Source organism: Wyeomyia smithii, chromosome 2 (assembly GCF_029784165.1).
Source record: "Wyeomyia smithii strain HCP4-BCI-WySm-NY-G18 chromosome 2, ASM2978416v1, whole genome shotgun sequence".
NCBI lineage: Eukaryota > Metazoa > Arthropoda > Insecta > Diptera > Culicidae > Wyeomyia > Wyeomyia smithii.
In genome coordinates, this window is record NC_073695.1 from 56,263,005 (window position 1) to 56,281,205 (window position 18,201).

Here is an 18,201-nt window from a genome sequence, read left to right on the forward strand (position 1 = left end):
AGCTGCAAGAACCGCTTGAATCCTCCTAGGGATCGATTCGTACAGTCTTCGAATTTTCTCCAACGGTATGTTATCCCTTTGATGAATTCTCGCATAACTCTGCAAACCGTAGCTTTTGACTTACTTACTTTACTTTACTTTTAAGGCGATAGACCGATTATCGATCCAGTGCCGCATCCAGAATACGTCGCCATGTCCCTCGGTCTTGGGCTGCTATCCTCCAATCGCCCCTAACACCTATTTCGCGTGCATCCTCGTCGACAGCACACATCCAACGAGTGCGGGGTCTACCCAGAAGTCGACGACCTCCGTGGCTTTTGACACTCCAACCAATTTACAGGTCTCGGCAATCGTAGCACCTGCTTCACGGGCACCGACTATGCTGCCAGGTTGAAATTCCGTTAGCACGAATGACATTGCTTCAATTCTTTAAAAGTAAACAATGATGCAATGAAACAGTATTTGTTCCCTTTTTATTGAAATATTTAAATATGAGTAGAAATTTGTGAAATCGCTTGTGTCACTCATACAAGTAAACATCCATGGTATTACAGTTAACTCTCCCTAACTCGATTTCGAAAAGACAGGGATCATCGAGCTAGCGAGGGTATAGAGTTATAGAGGTAAATTCTAGAAAAAAAATATGAGTACAGTGGCCCAAATACTCTGGATATTCATCGAGTTAAGGAGATTATCGAGACACATAATATCGAGTGAAGGAGAGTTGAGTGTATACTGATTGTTGGAAATCCGCTTACCATTCCATCAATTCCTTGAATTCCGGATGGATGGAAAGTGATGACGTCGCATCACGAACTTACCGAACAAAAATTACGATTGTGACGTCGCAACTACCACCCAGTCGGGTGCCTCGTACATTTTATATATGAAACTACACTACGGCCTCTGTCATAGTAGACGCGAACGCGAGCGATGGGGCGAGAAACTTGCCGTAGGTAAATGAACAGCCGTAAAGAGAGCTGTTTATTTACCTACGGCAAGTTTCTCGCCCCATCGCTCGCGTTCGCGTCTACTACGACAGAGGCCTACCACTCATTATGTTTGCCGCTCTTACCAGTACATTGACAATATTTAGGGCCTCAGATACTGCACAAAGCTACTAACTGGCCGCAATGGAATACATATGTATGCACCCAACAGAAAAAAACCTGCCAAAAACAACACTCATAATTAAATAATTCGTATCTCGATGGTTCCTTGACGGATTTTCAACCTTTGGGTATCAATGAACTCGGAATGAATTCTGGTTTATTGGCAATATTGAAATCTACAAGAAACTAGCTGTCAGAAAAAGTTCTAAGCGTTGCAAAAATGAACATTTTGACACACACTTCCAAAATCCGGAACATTTCTGGTGTCCATCGGCCGCATCAAGTCATCACATAATATTTGGAAAGTAGGATAGTTTTCCAATAAAATGGGACCCGTTTCGTCAAAATTGAATCATTTTTCATGAAGTTCTGATCGTTTGAATTTTGTCAAAATTTTGCCTGTCTCAATCATTTTGTCTATCCCCTGTATGTAGATATATGCAACTCCGCGTCCCAAATACCAAAGGACAATGAGAGTAATAGTAAACATCGTTAGATATTGCGGCTTTCGACACTGCGTGCTGATCACAGCAACTGTTAGTTGCTTGTAGGCTGCACCTCTTGCGCTTCTTTTTTAGTTATATAGAAAATTATTTAAAAAAACGACGGATGCAATTTTTTGAATGCTGCCTTGATAAGCTAGGAAATTTGACTTGGTTGGGATATTTTATATATTTTTCAAATTTCTAATATAACGCATATTTCTAATATAATATAGCTCCCCCCTTGAACATTTTAGCCGTTTTTCAAACGTTCCCGCCCTGAGAACTTGTTTTCAATATCGTAACAAACTTTATATTATTTCAGCTGATACTTTTCTCAGATTTTTTTTACAAATTACTAATATTTTACTGCAAACTCTTATATTAACATCGATTCTATGATGTATAATTTACGAAACTGATTTTCTGTTCCTCAGCACCAGAACGTACCGAAATAAAGTTTTGCTTTTTCTATAGAAAAAACGTGTCTGATACCATAATAGGCCCTACACGCGATGTCAAGGTCAATAGTCACGCCCCTCCTCAAAGAACTTTGGTTAGAGAATTGTAATTATGTTTGATCACAGGGACAACTTTGGACACTCGTTTTAACATCAGTTATGACTTTTATCCTAAACTTTGTACTAAATTTATTGATATTGATGCAATAGTAGAAATTATTGACACACAAACCGATAATCATAGAAAAATTGTCATTCGTTCATCGATTTGGACGTAAGGCATGCTTCGTGAATTAAACCATTCCTATGTTGAAGCATCAAGTAAATGCAATAAAAGCAGACAATTCTGCGAAGTTTTTACGCACCATTTATCTAATGCTTACGGTTATTTTTCATGCTAATTTCAACACAACACTACTGACTAATACTACTCCGCCAGAGCGTCTGATTCTTGAGGGGTCAATCGCTAACGGGGGCGAACGCCTCCCGCTTCCTAGCGGCAGCCAAAACTCATTTGCATTGGGCTGTTGCGCATTGTGTGCTCCCTTCGCTTTTGCTGGTGTTGGTATACCAGTCAGGCAAGAAAAAATACAAATTTGGACCATGTTTTACTGGAGACCACGGGTAAATACACAGGCCTAGTACAGAAAGTGAAGCTGAAATTGAACGGCCAAGTAAAAAGAACGGTTGGTTAGGGGTAAAGTATTTTATGCAAATCAGCAGATAAGCATTGCAAACTTTTGGAACAAAGTTTACATATATTTATTATTTTTCAGTGCTCGGTTCCTTCCTGCAGCCACTTGGGCAATAATTTTCTTAAACTCTGTAACACACTTTTCCGTGTTGTCCCACGAAAAGTTTGTCATTCATTTAGTGCAAAAAGTGAACCCAGAGGCCACGCCTCGTAACATTCGGAACACGCAATCCCACTTTAGCTAATCAACTAAGAGGAAACGTGTACTGTCTTCAAATCATAAAATACACACACGAAATAAGTTTACCCAAACTTTGATTACTTTCCCAAAACGGCTAAAGTTTATTGCCTTTCCTGCAACAAATATTTTCCTCCGGCTGGCAACCCCACGCCACAATTTATTAGCCACAGAATCAACAGCGAGTGTAAACACACACATACCTACAGGAAAAGAGAAACAAAACTCATATGGGGAAGTAACAGGGACCCACCTGCGGTATACATGGACGATCCTGAGGCCGTTGTATCCGGACGCCGTGCCGAACTGCCACGGGAGTTATTGTTGGTGTTAAACTGGAGCATTTTGATCGGATGCGTCGCGGGATTGATAGTGGGTGCCATTCAGCACAGTTCTGGCATATGTGAATGCAGCCTGACAGAAGTGAATTTATGTGTGGATGTGTATTCGTGTGATTAGTTCCAAACTGCTGGAACTGAATTGTCACTTCCTGTGCCTCCCGTAGTGAAATAGCTGAACGCTAGCTGATAACTACCGAGCTACAATTTATTTAAATCACACCTTAACTTCCCACTGTTTACCCACCCTTTGGTTGTGGTAGGATGTAATTTATGCGACCGTTAGATATTCATATGAATCCAAAACGGGAACACACCTCCAATAAAATATCACCCGAATTACCGCCGTGGGATCAACTTTAACACGCGCTGAAAGGCATCGGAATCACTTAAAGCATTTCCAGTTGAACTTTACTGCTCCGTCTGAACCGGAGACTATCACGTGCAGCTCTTGTAAAACTTTATAACAAACTTCAGCTTTCCGCAGGAATGCAAAAGATTCACTACGCGCGCCGAATTGCGAACAAAGCTGCCGATGAACTGTGCTTTATAATATACTCCCTCACCTGGCAACGTTCCGCCAAATGCAGACAAACTGTGGCTGTTTCACTTCACTTGCCTTCCACTATAACTGTAGATATCTGGGTTGAACCCCGACGACGCCGAAGACGACACCGACTGGACCTATTGTTCCGCGAGGGATACGACAGAATCGAACCGCAAAAACGCAAACGAGAGCGTGGTACTACTCAACGATGACAAAAGGCGACAAGGAATCTGCGTACATACAATATTCATGCACCTTTTCTCGGCAAAGGACACGAACGTCGACTGGCTGGCTGGCTGGCAGTTTGGTTCCGGTTCCCGAAATCACAATACGCTTGCTGTAGGCAGCCTGTATTACTCTGGCTCTACCATATACGCGCCGTACCACGGACTAACAGCCAGCATGCCCCATGTATACACATACATAAACGAAGCATAAAAAGGGCTCGAGGAACGTGCAACGTGCTTTCATCCAACGACGACGACGACGACGACGACGATGACGACGACGACGACGAACCCAAGAGAGAGAGTTTATCTATCCTTTCGTATTCGGTCCATTATCGAGGTGTGGAGCATAGTGAGCGCACTGTGGCAGAGGAGGACACATTTTGCGGTAAAATTTGCTGGCTAGCATGGGCGTAACAGGTGCCTAGCCAGAAGTAAGCTGCGAGCGCGAGTGTGACTTGGAAAATTTTCGCATTCGGTTTAACAATTGCAACGTTCCACTTTTTTTTTTTGGCATTATAGTTTCACTCGTTTGTATTTTTTTCATTGATTTGTGTTTTATTTTTTCTTTTCGATAGTAGGTATTTGTTTTCTTATGGATTTTCGCAGTCATTAGTCTGTAGATGTAATTAATAAAGCGCCTCCATCAAGTAAAATATAATGGAGCCGCATGGTTTATATTTTCATCATAGTTATTTGAGATCTACAGCTCCTGAGCGAAGTTTGAAACAAGATAAAAATGAAAATAAAAATTTAGTAATAGACTATTAGGGATACGACAAAACGAACCATTTTTCGCACGCTTTGAGCCGAGTGTGCAACGTACACGAAAACAAAGCACACCAGTGGGACTCCGAGCGGCGGAGAACGAGAGCACGGAAAAACTCGATCCGACGCATGCGTGCTTCCCTTCTGGCCCAAATACTACACATCGCATCAGCATCAACAAAACAGCGAATGGCAAATCCACTAGTGTATCCTTTATCAACTCGTGCACGGCGAATCCAACTAGCGTACCAACAGAGCAGGTTTCCCCCCTTGCCTCTTCACTCCCGGTGCGCTAAAGTGCTATGTGGGTGTATACCAGATCCTCCGGATAAAGGGAGGATGGGAATCTCCAAACTGAACCAACAGCTTACGAAAGGCACAAGAGGCCTGTGACCCAAGAAAAAAACCCTTTTATGTGTCTTTTGAGAGAAATCCAAATACGATTCGACCCACAGCCTTACATCTGATGTTGCCACACACACGTGGTGCTTTCGATTAGCGTCAATCGCCATTAAATCTGTACCCATGGCATATACCGTGTGGTTGGTGCCTGCCTGCTACAATCGAATGTACCGAACTGTACCAGCAAGCCCGGAAGGTAGACAGAGGAATTCTTTATTGTTGAACAACACACCAGACACACCGCTGACTGCTACTGTTGCTGTGCTGTGCTGAACCGTACTAGCAGCTTCAAAACTGCACACGAAGGTAGAAATTTAAAACGGATTCCGAACGAAGGCGTGTAGCATAAATTCCGATGGGTATCAACAGGATGTGCGGTGAAAGCACATAACTAGCCCGCAAACAATAAGCAAAATCAAGCTCTGTGGCACAACACGCTTCTTTCTCTGTTTGCACATAAAACTGGTAACTGTATGGTTGCTCGGAAGCACTGTATGTTACAGGCAGTTCGTGATTTTGTCTTCAGCAGGAGAAGTTGATCAGAGTGATTATTAGTCTTATTTTGATGAATAACACCCTAAAATGTAAGCAAACGTGAAAGCAACGAACCCGGCGAGCAATTTCTTTGAGACCTCACATTCACCAGAGGCACCAAAATTTACAGGAATAGGTAAAAAGCTATTATCTTTTTAGAGCAACTTATCCTGTGCTTAAAAGCAACTTTTTTTTTCGCTTAACACTGGACAACAAGAGCGAGAAGAAATTTGCCTTAAAACTCAGATTGTAACAAAAATAAATAATCCAATTTTCGTCACTGTAAGTCCCAGATTTGCAACATCTATTTCAGAATGTCTATTGAAAATTAAAACATGTCGCACGTTTGATGATTAACTAATAGCGTCATTCAATGAGTAATATAGGAGAACTGCTTCATTATTCATCTCAGCCCATATATTCAGCTCATACAACATGAAAACACAATTGAAAACAAGAAAAAACACATATTTTCTAACTAAACCAATCTGCTAATCCATGGAATGGACTCTTCTTAGTTCACTTTAGATTTCTCATAAAGTAGAATCCTCAAAAACTCACTCAAAAGCTCTTAATTTGATATTATATTCGGGCATCTACACTCGAAAACTTATTTAATTCAATCACCTACCTTAGAAAACGAAATCCGCGCATCGCTCTATACGGCTACAAAGGGACTCGTTCAGCAGCAAACCAAAGTTTCTTTCATCACTAGCGGACCACTTTTTATTTTAATCACTAAAAAAAACCACTCACTACCCTAAGAATACTTTAATCTTTAAAATGTTCACCTCAAATCTCCAAAAATAAGTTTGAATCAGCAGAAATATATGAGATGAATTTCTACAATTCCTAAATTTCAACTGTATGTATTTTTATTTGTTTTCACTGCGTTGAAGAAAATCAAAAGTTGCCAAATCAGTTTCTGTTATTACGAATAAATCATACTGAAAATATTGAATTATTCCGACATAATTGACATAAACCGAGAGCACTGCAGTGGTTACCTAGGTTGCCAATTTTGCATGTAAACAACTACAGCGGATATCTGGGTAACCTACTACGATGGGCTGCGACTACGCTCATTTATGATAATGTGATTCATTTATGATTAACAGTGTGATGAATATAGGGGCGTCGTGAGATGAATAATTGAGCAGTGATTCAAGTTTTGAGATGGATATGGAAGCGTTGTGAAAATGGTTTGTTTTACAAAATTCAGGATAAATCTTGCTAAGTTTACTAAATATACAATGCTGAACGATTCCATAGGAGCACGTTAGCGTATTTTGTTTATTTGTTCAATGATTTTGTGAAAATTTGGTGTTTAATCCGTGCATTATTCATGAATATCGGCTTAATGAGGTGAATAATGGAGCAGTTTCCCTACTAACTCAGTTATTTTTTACTCTGCGTATGTTGTTCAAGTGTAAATATATTCCTAAAGGTTTTAGGATGGGTAAAATATTTTCTTTTTGAATCATGCGGCGAAGACGCATAACCGAGGGCAAGGAACCGAGGCGGTACTAAGCCGCCGTTGTTTCCGCAGTCTGCCCGGCCGCCGACCTGTCGTCGGAAGCGGCGGCCTCTCGCACGCAAACGACTGATCTACTGGTTTGCTAGGTCTACTAAAACAGAGTTTCTTTCCTTCAGTTAAGTCCGAACGAGCGGTAGCGAGTAATGGCAGCATTGGCTCGAACAGCGAGTGCTTTCCAAATAACACTTTGAAGTGAAATACATGTTGTTGAAAGAGGACTGTGATGATGATGACGATAATACCATATTCCGCCTTACTTTCCCTCGGCTTTGTGTTCATTCGGCCTTGCGTACATTCGGCCTTGCGTCCATTCGCCCTCGCGTCCATTCGGCCTCGCGTTTATTTGGCCTCGGGTTCATATGTCATGTGTCCGTATGCGTACCGTGCTTTATGCCTAGCGTACTATACCTCGCGTCCGTATGCTTTGCGTCTGAATGCTTAACGGGGTGTCATCGTTCGTGTGAATTTTGGTGCTTCTAGCTTAGTCGGAAGTGCGTAAAATTTTCAGAGACATTAAAGCAGCTTTGCCGTAAGTAAATGTATATACGACGAACCCAGTGAGCAATAACTCTGCGGCCTTTTGACTCACTTTTATCTTTGCTAGACCAAAATTCACAGGAATGGTTGAAAAGCTAAAATCTTTCTTTTTGCCTTTTTCCTAGAAAGGTATAGCAATCACTGCAAAAACTAAAGGTATGAAAGTGCTCTGGAGGGCCGAATGTCATATATCACTCGACTCGGTTTGACGAGCTGAGCATTTTCTGTATGTATGTATGGTAACTTTATCCGTTGTTTATAAAAATGTGAAATCACGTTAAAACGCAAAGCTTATATTTAAACCTGCTTAAACTCGCTCACTTTTCTCTGCGATGGTTTGACCAAATTTCACGAAATCAGTTGTAAATGGAAGGTCTAGTAGCCTTACAACACTCTATTGAATTTCATTGTAATCGGATTTTCAGTTTAGTCACCGTGTTTTAAAATGTGAATATCACGAAACTTTATTATCTCTGAAACTACACAACCAATTTAAACAAAACAGGTGTCAAATGAACGGGCTGTCTTGAAAATCCATAGCTAATAATTAAACATGTGGTTCGAAAGTTTTCAAGAGAAACGTGTTCCGGAGGCTTTGAAACTCACTCATTTTTTTAGAATTAGCTGAATCAATTTTTTCAAAATTAGCGTCATATTGAAGATCTAGTAACCTCACAAGACCCTATTGATTTTTATTGTTACTGGACTATAACTTTGTCCGTTATGTATAGAATAAAGAAATCACCTTTTGATGAGAAACATATTCCAAAGACTGCTCAAGCTCACTCAGTTTTTTTTTTTCAGAATGGTTGGACCGATTTTCACAACATTAGTCTCAAACATACTTAAAGTATTACTTTATATATAACATCAATCTTCTAGAACTCAAAGAGTGGATATACCTTCATTGGATTGTATTTGACAATTTTAGGAAGTTTTCTAGAAACCGGAAGCTGCAAAATTGGGTTTCAAAGTGAAGTATGAAGTTCACCTCGGCTTCCGAGCATTATCCCGGTTCCTGAAAAACATTGCGTAATATTTGTCGCTTTTAGGTTGTTTTCCATAAATCGGAAGCTACTATCTAGAAATTTAAAATGGCGTCCTAAATTGATTCCTGGCCTCTGGGTATAAAGCTTCCGCAATACACATAACGGATGATATTTGGTCACTTTAAGATGTTTTCCAGAAACTGAAAGTCTGCATCTTCGCCGTCGAAATACCCAGATTAGGCAAAATTAGGCCATTTTAGGATTTATTCCGGTAACCAAGAGTACTCATCTGGGTTTTCCGCGTGATGAATTTGAAACATATTTCTTTTAAGGTATTTACATGTGTATGTATGTATGCTCATATGTGTGTGAATGTTATGTTTTAAATATTCGGTATAGTTGTGCTGTTGGCTACCAGAAATTCGTGATTGAAACTGGAAAATAAATCCAGCAGCCAGCATCCAGCGTGTATTTTTTTTTCTAAAAATTGAAGTGTTCGTGTAAATCTTTTTTAACAAATAATAAGTTCGAATGGGAAAGGCTGGGTCTCACCGCTAGGTGGATTAATTTGGGTTTTTCAGTTTAAGGTTTCTTCTATATAAATGATTAAAACGATATTCTACAGGGTGAGGAAAAATTATCCGTGTTCAATGTTTTAGTCATAACTTCATTGCTTCAATATTAAACAACAACATATTTATACAAAATGTAGATACATTAGCATGGTTTGTAACATTTACATCACGGACTCGAAATGTCCACCCTTGACTTCAACGCACGCCTTCGATCGTTTAGGGAAATTATCGACGATAGACGATAGTTCTTCCACAGATATGGCATCCCAGGCCATTTAAAAAAAAACATGTTAGTTTTAATTCTAGAATTAAATTTAGCTCGTAGTCGGCAGCGAGGACAGAAAATTTGCTTTTAGTTTTTAAGATACCTTAATAATAAGACACTGGATTTAACTGGCGCCGTTTAACTTTTTTTTGTATTGTGCCGTGTCGAATAAATGTTGTGTAGCAATAATAGATTTAAAGAATTATCATCCACGCTAAACTACGCCGCTGAGATTTATTAAAGTCTCAAATTACAGAGTAATATAGAAAAACCTCGTCTTATATTCGAAAACACTTGCCACATTAATTGAATAGATAACAGTCGTTGAAATCGCCAGATTCTATAGATTCTACATACCAAATTTAGAGATGCTCTCAAACCATTAAGAGTTTTCATCGCTGAGCCTCCTTTCCATTACTATGCCAATGAGATACAGAAAAGTTTTAAATGACACAGTAACGTCGCAAAAATACTCCTGATACTAAAAATATCTGTGTAAAAATTTTCCCGGTTATCGGAGAGGGAGTTTTCTCGTTCATAAAGTACAAATTCACCTACCTCCCTTGTTTACGCTTATAAGTTAGAGCAAAACTAATGCATTTGTGACACTCCCCGTGCTCGAAAACCCCTATGTACAAATTTTCACGGTCATCGATTCAGTAGTTTTTGAGTATATAGGACAGGCAGACAAACAGACGTTCGCATTTAGGCTCTTTAACTTTTCCAAAGCAAGTTTGATAATAGATTAAACAAAAAATAAACACAAAAAAAAATGTTATAAGACAAAAAGGGGAAAAATACTCGATACTATAAAGTTGTTTTAAGTTTTAGACAAAAGTGTTCGGAATTTGAATCACGACCTAAAAAAGTGTTCAAAATTTGAATTTAAACCGAGGTTTCAATTTTCCGTATTTCTATGTATAAATTGTTATTTCTCATCTTAAGTCGTGCCAACAAAAATTTTTTGAGGCGTGGCTAATGTGGAGAAGAAAATAGCAAGCAAACGAAAACACATTCGAGCTTGAGCCGGCCGTAGTTATTGAGCACCAAGAAAAAGAAAATCGTATTATTTGTCATGGTAATTTGCACTTTTTTTGATACGAAAAGTTAATTCTTATAGGTTATAGGTGAGAAACTGCGACGATTGCGATTTTTATATTGACACTAAGAAACAAAAACGAAAATGCAATTTAAAGAGCTGACATTGAATCCCGAACAAGATCGGATACTCAGCCAGCGAAGACAAAACCTGCTTAACCCGGTTACGAATTCGCGTTCTCGCTGTGTGGAGAAATGTGAATCGTATTCCCATTCTGTTGTTATTACAGATTCCCCCAGCGGAATCCCTGCCGAGAGAGTTATACCAAACATGTGAGCAATTTCGTGAAAGTAAATTTCTTCCCATTTATGGTGAACCCATCAGCATCATCATTGCCATCGCATCGTACCGTGCAATCTCGACAAACAAAACAGACAAACGACCAAACAGCATTACCGAACAGCGCTGGCAATAATGGCAGCATCATATCATCAAACGTATCCAAACGTCTAGCAATGCGAGCATACCACCCCTGCTTGCTACCCCCGACAGGCTGTCAACAGTGGGTGGCCTGTGTGCGACGGTGTTGATGGGCCGCAGCTACGCCATACGACGACGCCACACGGCTAGAGTGTCAAGAACCATCGGGGAAAGTCGTTTTCCATATCAACAAATCTTAATTGAGTATAGGTCTGGGTCTAGTGCGACTTGGGGTTGAACCTTCTCCCACTCTCTGGCCAGCCAATAGCGGCACGGGATAGTCATCATCGGTCGGTCCTGGCCGTTGTTGGTGGATTGTGGCGATCGAGAATGTACATCGAGGTCACAACACTGGAATGTATGCCAGTATCAGTTTCAGTTGCTGTGGGTGTGATCACAACGAAATCTACAACCCAACTCGCTGGCTCTGTGTGTACATATTTGTGTTAATGGTGGGAAATATTTGCTTGCACAAGCTGGTGACAATCATCCCACAAAGCAACACATAAACTAGATATTTTGATGATATTTATATTTGCTAGTGCGGTCGGGGAATTTTTTATTAAGCAAAAAAGGTTTTGTGCCAAATTAATACATGTTCAATAATTGCGATACAATAATACTTTACGATGCTTTACAAATGAAACCAAAGCAATACATTAAAACTTGCCAATTTATGCGTAAAAATTGCTCATTTCAGAGCAATCAAGCTAGACAAGTTGAACTGGATAATATCACACCGCACAAAGTTGCACACTGCGCTATCATGTAACCAATCCTACCCTTCTCTCATCAGGAAACAAAACGGGAACAATTATTATATTTTTCATTCCCAGTGGTTTTTTACCTCATCCGTTGCAGTTCAATTCGATATTTCACTCACGTCGTAAAAATTCAATTAACTTTATTGGACCGTGTGCATTTCAGTCCGCCTTTTTTTTTGTTTCCAGGACAACAACGGCAGAAGTTTACTAATGATTATATGGCGTTACCGCTTAGCACTTTTTGTTCGCACTTCATCCCATACGTCGTTCGATTGTACACTTTATGTCAAACGATGCAAAAGGTGCCGAAAATAAGGCTGCTGTTTTTCTGATGGTTTATTGTTGTGCCATATATTGATCCAGTATTGCGATTGCATTATATTGGCTCACCTTTTATGTAGAACATCAATATCCACTTGAAAAAACTTACTCTGTAACCTAAATGAGAGCGTGAGTCATATCAAGATAAAAGATAAAAAAAGATTTTGGTTTGCAGTTTTTCCATCGATTTGATCGGCCCTATACCGGTTAACCGGGACCGGTGTTGTGAAATTTTGCAACGTGTAGCAAAAATGAGTAGAGTAAATATCAGTATCCCACTAATAGAGCACAAAACGGAAAAATCTGGGAGATTTATTAAAGAGCTAGATTCAAAAATAAATTCACAGGAGGGTTGTGTGCAAAGTCACGACCGCAAGGTTGAAGTAGAATACTTTTACAAGAAAGATAACCCGGCTGCTTGAGTGTCAGTCATTTTTTCTAGTAAATAAACGTTGACTATCAATCGAATTTTGAAGGATTGATTATTTTCAATAATATACTAAGTTGCTTGTCATGATTGGGGCTTGACAATTTTTAAATTTTGGTTATGCGAAAAAGTAATTTTTATACATATAATGGATGTTTTTCGAATGTCCTGCTGGAGGAAGGAAGAGATAATTCAGTACGTTCTGAGACACGGAGATAAAGTAAAATTTATAACATTTACAAATTTAAAAATGTTAATTAACTCAAGGGAAAATATTAACTCTTCAATCACCGGGTTTTTATTTCGTCCTGAAAAGGAGTGTCAAATCAGCTTTTCACTGTTTTCTTTTATCGCAAGGAATACTTTATTAGCACTGTCAGTGATAACGCCAAGATGTGATCGGAAGATATCGTCGGCTTCGTGCAACACTGGCACAACTCAAAATTTTGCATTTTTGAGTTTTTGATGGAAAACGATGCGAAATCTAGTTAAGTTTCATCCCACGAAATCTCGTTTCAAAATTCCCAAAAAATCCAGAGTTATGAGTAGAAGTGCCTTTGCTGCACAAATCAAAATTTCTCCATAAAGTTAATAAAAATAAGGTTTTAACTTGGACAATGGGCTCATAATATGGGCATAATAGACCTTAAAGAGTTAAATGAGGATTGATAATCTTAAACTAACAAACTTTTCTTGGAAACTTTTCATTGAATGCATTTACTAGTGCCCACTATCGCACAGAGACTGCATTTCACTAAAGTACCTCACTGCATCAGCCGCTATCTATGCTGCGATCCGCTGCAACTAGTGCGCTATCCATAGCCATGCCACAGTTGTGGCCGCTATACGCTGCCATTGGTATTCACTGTCCCTGCATCAGCTGGCCCAGCTGCTATCGTTGCTGGAATCCGCTGCAACTGGTGCGCTATCCATTGCTACGCCACAGCTGTGGCCGCTTTCCGCCATCGCTGGTATCCACTGCACTGCTAGTGCTGCTGCTTAGGGAAGACGACTGCTGTTGTCGCTGTCTAGAACTATTATGAGCGGCTTCGGCTGAAACAGGCTCTTATATAGGTCAAATAGCATATTTTAAATTGCAAGGTATATGATTCTGTCGACCGTGCTTGGGAAGCAATCATATAACGACCGATCAGAGGTCGAATTTTTCGTTTTGACAAGGCTTGACTATTTTCAATAGTACGATAGTGTGAATAATAAAGTTACAATTATCTTTATTTGGGAGGAATCTTAGAAGATTTTCCAACCTATTGCTGCAAGAACGAAGGAAATCCATCGAATACTAACCGATTTATTAGCATTTGAAATTGGACATATTTTTAATTTTTTTCGGTTTTAGATTTTCATTTCACATCCCTATGTAGCCGAACTTCCTGAGAGAAGTATTCTACTTCAAAAGAGTTCCAAGGATTAAACTAATCGTTGTTCTTCAATACTTTTTTACGCTTGAAAGCTAAGCTATCGTTTCGAAAGTAACTTTCAACTTTATTATCTACTCAATAAAATATGTTCAAGGCGACCGTGCCTCATCAAGCTTCAGTCGATACTTCTGTGCAGCTCACAGGGACCATTCCAACTGTTTTTACACCTAAAGTAACGACGTTGCTCGGTGAAGCAAATCTCAACAGCTCTAAAGCACTAAAACTCCTCCTTATCCCGGTGACACTTTCCACTAGCATCGACTTGCACTTGTTACCCAAACTATCGACCGCTTCGTTTTATAGGTGAGTGAGCATCACGTTTGATAACGAAACCGGGAACCATCTGTGGAAAAAGCATTCCTAAAACATTGCGAAATATTTGCACATTTCACTCCGCTGGCAGCTGCCTGTGCTGCTGAAAAGTTCCGTTACGTGATTCGGTAACCGATAGCATCGGGTGCGGAGATCTTACCATCCTGGTCCTGGTGAGAAAGTGCCCTCATGCTCCGGCCGATCGGCTGATAGTGGCTGGGAAATGTTTCATGAATTGACAATTGGAAATTGTGGTAGGATTTTGCTCTTCATCATATATCATCGTTAAGTTTCAAATGGTTACTAGTCCATTTGTACTAGCGCAAAATTATCGCAACAATACATGTCAAACAATTTCCCAATTGACTGGATTCACTAAAGTAAAACTATGTTTTGTATCGTTGGTATGTTTATTGAATGAAAATATAACCCAGCACCTTTCCACGTTGGTTCCGTTTTATGTGTGTTATTAAAGCCTAAACATACACACACACACACAAACTTAGATAACTTTTTTCCTCCGTTATCTACATCGAAAGTGCTTTATAAAACATCTTATTTACCGCTTGAAATGTTGTTATGAGATACTCTTCAACCACATACCTTCATCAGTGAACACCCCGACAATATTATCGGTTATCAGTTTTTTTTGTTCGTTATGTTTTGCCATGCTGCTGGTATAACACACTGCTCGCTACCATCATCTAGGATGTGCTGGAAGATTGCTTTGGTGCTTTTCATGACAGGACAGCCGATGGGCAATCGCCGTATCCGTTAGTGAGGGAAAGCTGCTTTCGCAGTCCTGGCGGGCCACCAATTAGTGCCTGACGCTGCTGCTGCTGTCGAGTTCGAAGCCGTCGCTCGAAAGGATTTCCTGAGGCCGGGTGGGAACAGTGAACGCAACCGAAAAGACGATACACTTGATCTAGATATAGAAGAGTGCTGTGCAGATTATTGATTTTCTTTCACTTCCATATCATTCAATTATTATGATGGTAGGAGGCCCAGCTCAAACATTCATTCACAGCTCAAATGGATGGGAAAATGAAAGGTTGTTCCTGTCCGTAGAGGGTGATGTTGGAAACACAAAAGTGAGCTGACTTGAATATTGATAAGCTTTTGAGGCGAAACATAGGCAAAACGACTTGTCCATGATGTCTTGTTTCTAATGTCGACACTGGGCAGCTAGAATGAAATGGCTGGTGAAACTACAAAAAAAGGTTTTTCGCGGATTGCGTTCTGGCATTAAAGATCGGTAATAAGCCATCAACCGTAAAAATTATATGCTCTCATGTATTTGGAAGGCATATTTGATTCTTAATAAGTACAACCAAAATTTGCATATATATATATATATGCGTGTGCGATCGATCCGTTTGAACTCTCGTCTCCTATCTCGAATAACCAGAGCGACACTTGTTCTTACTACTGATGAAACAGGAACTTATGGAAAAAAGATTTTCTCAGAATATCCTATTATAAAGCTTAACGAAACTGTTTATTTGATATAGCCTGCAGTCCAGCCAGTAAAACGGCTGCTATGAGTTGAACTCTCTTAATGCTTCAGTTTATACTAAAAGAAGTATACTTTTTGAAGCACACTAAAAGAAGTATACTTTTTTAAGCTTTTTGAAGTATTGCTACAAGTATTGCTGTGCCATCATAACTCGGAAGTTATTTTCGACTTCTAGTTTCAAGTGTAAATAAAAATTTTCTGATGTTTGCTTAGTTGACACTGTTAGAATAAAGTGGACTGGCAGTAGTTTCTCTCAGATGTGCGATGATAATTAGTAAAAACAACTGGGAGCAAGACTGACAGTGTCAAGCACAGCAGAAGTTCGAGAATGTCATGCAGAGTATATGCATAGCAATCACCATGATCAAATCGAACTGACGCAACTCAGAAAATTTTTGACGTAGGATTACGTCTATTTGGAAGTTAGGTGCCTGGGGTCGAAAATAAAAAAATTCAACAATGGAAAAAGTTGTCAGGGTTTGAGCGCTTATATTATTTTGAAGTAGAATACTTCTCTCAGAAAGTTCGGCTACATAGGGATGTGAAATGAAAATCTAAAACCGAAAAAAGTGACAAATATGTCCAATTTCAAATGCTAATAAATCGGTTAGTATTCGATGGATTTCCTTCGTTCTTGCAGCAATAGATTGGAAAATCTTCTAAGATTCTTCCCAAAATAAGATAATTGTAATTTTATTATTCACACTATTGTACTATTGAAAATAGTAAAGCCTTGTCAAAACGAAAAATTCGACCTCTGATTGGTCGTTATATGCTTGCTTCCCAAGCACGGTCGACAGGTTCATATACCTTGCAATTGAAAACATGCTATTTGGCCCATATAAGAGCCTGTTTCAGCTGGAGCCGCTCATAATAGTTCTAGACAGCGACAACAGCAGTCTTCCTTCCTTAACAGCAGCACTAGCCCTGTGGTTGATCACCACGTCTCAGGAGCAGCGCGGTTTTTCTCAACGTGTGTCGCCAGACAGCCATGATTCCCCCCGTGTTGGGGCAGCATGAAGATTGCCATCAGGAAATCCAATTTTGGAAATCATAATGCCTTTTTCAAGGCAAATAAACAAGTCATTGAAAGTTAATAATTTTTGTCAACGCAAGCAAGCATTCTGTGTTGCATCCTAGCAATTCAAATTTGTCGCACCCGTCTAATTTACTGAATGGGAAATAGCTTCCACAGTGCATGTTGTCCGTGTATCTTAATCCTCAATGTTAGGGCAGCTCAAAGGTTGTAATTAGCAACCGATTTTGAACCGCAACATGCTTTTTTCAAGGCAAATAAAAAAATAATTGAAGGTTAATAATTTTCTGGCATCAACACAAGCAGACATTCTGTGCGGGATGCAGTCAAATTCTGTTGTAGTTGTCTAATTTTCACTTTATTTAGTAAACCCCCCACTGTAGGGGCAGCGCAAAGGCTGCGATCAGCATAACCGACATTGAATAATAAACTGCCCTGTTAGTACGCATTCACAAAAGCAGTTAGTTTGACTATGCAGAGCTAATATGAAGTCGATTCAATCAATCAGCATAAACAGAGTTTCGTCGTCTCCCAGCTGCCAAGTTGCAACATAATGCAACACGCAACAGCGAACAAACGAAATCGCTTGATGTAACAAACCGCAATAAGATACGGGTTAAGACCGTTGCGTGTGTGAGAGCACCATCGGTGTTTATTCGCTGGATACACTATCTACTGTCTACTGAACGCAATAATCTGCTTGCATGCGACACGGTGACGGGAACATTTTCTTCAACCAAGCTGCACAACACGACACAGAACATGTTATTTTGTTGCTTCAATGAGAGTGCTATCGGTCCGGCTCGACAGAATGTTCACAAGAAATCATTTTTGTGCATCCGTGCTACGAAACTGAGGAAAAACTTTAGAAACTGAAAAAAGAGGTGGAGCTTATCAAATGATCGCTCTGAGCCAGAATGAAGTCACAAATATTTTTCAAGTTATATCATTCCACCATGTACGAAAAATAATTCATTCCTATTTTCATCCCTATAAGAGCCTGTTTTAGTCGAAGCCGCTCATAATAGTTCTGAACAGCGACGACAGCTAGTCCTCCCTTAGCAGCAGCGGGAGCGAGCAGTGGGTACAATCGATAGCGGATAGCGGCCACAACTGTGGCATGGCTGCGGATAAGCGTAGCAGTTTCAGCGGATCTCACCA

General features: G+C 39.8%; 1 protein-coding gene across 4 annotated transcripts in view; it reads right to left on the bottom strand.

Annotated features, from left to right (window-relative positions):
- The window catches only part of LOC129724791 (band 7 protein AGAP004871), a 281,087-nt gene that overhangs the window by 223,134 nt on the left and 39,752 nt on the right, over nt 1–18,201 (bottom strand). Inside the window, exon 1 of one of the 4 annotated variants that reach the window (XM_055679958.1) lies at nt 3,241–4,300. The exons of 2 other annotated variants lie outside the window; for them this stretch is intronic. In XM_055679958.1, coding sequence (XP_055535933.1) covers nt 3,241–3,370 — 130 coding nt within the window. In that variant the 5' untranslated portion in view covers nt 3,371–4,300. Of the gene's footprint in view, nt 1–3,240; nt 4,301–18,201 lie in introns of those variants that run through there. One more of the 4 variants, XM_055679959.1, reaches the window with a different exon arrangement.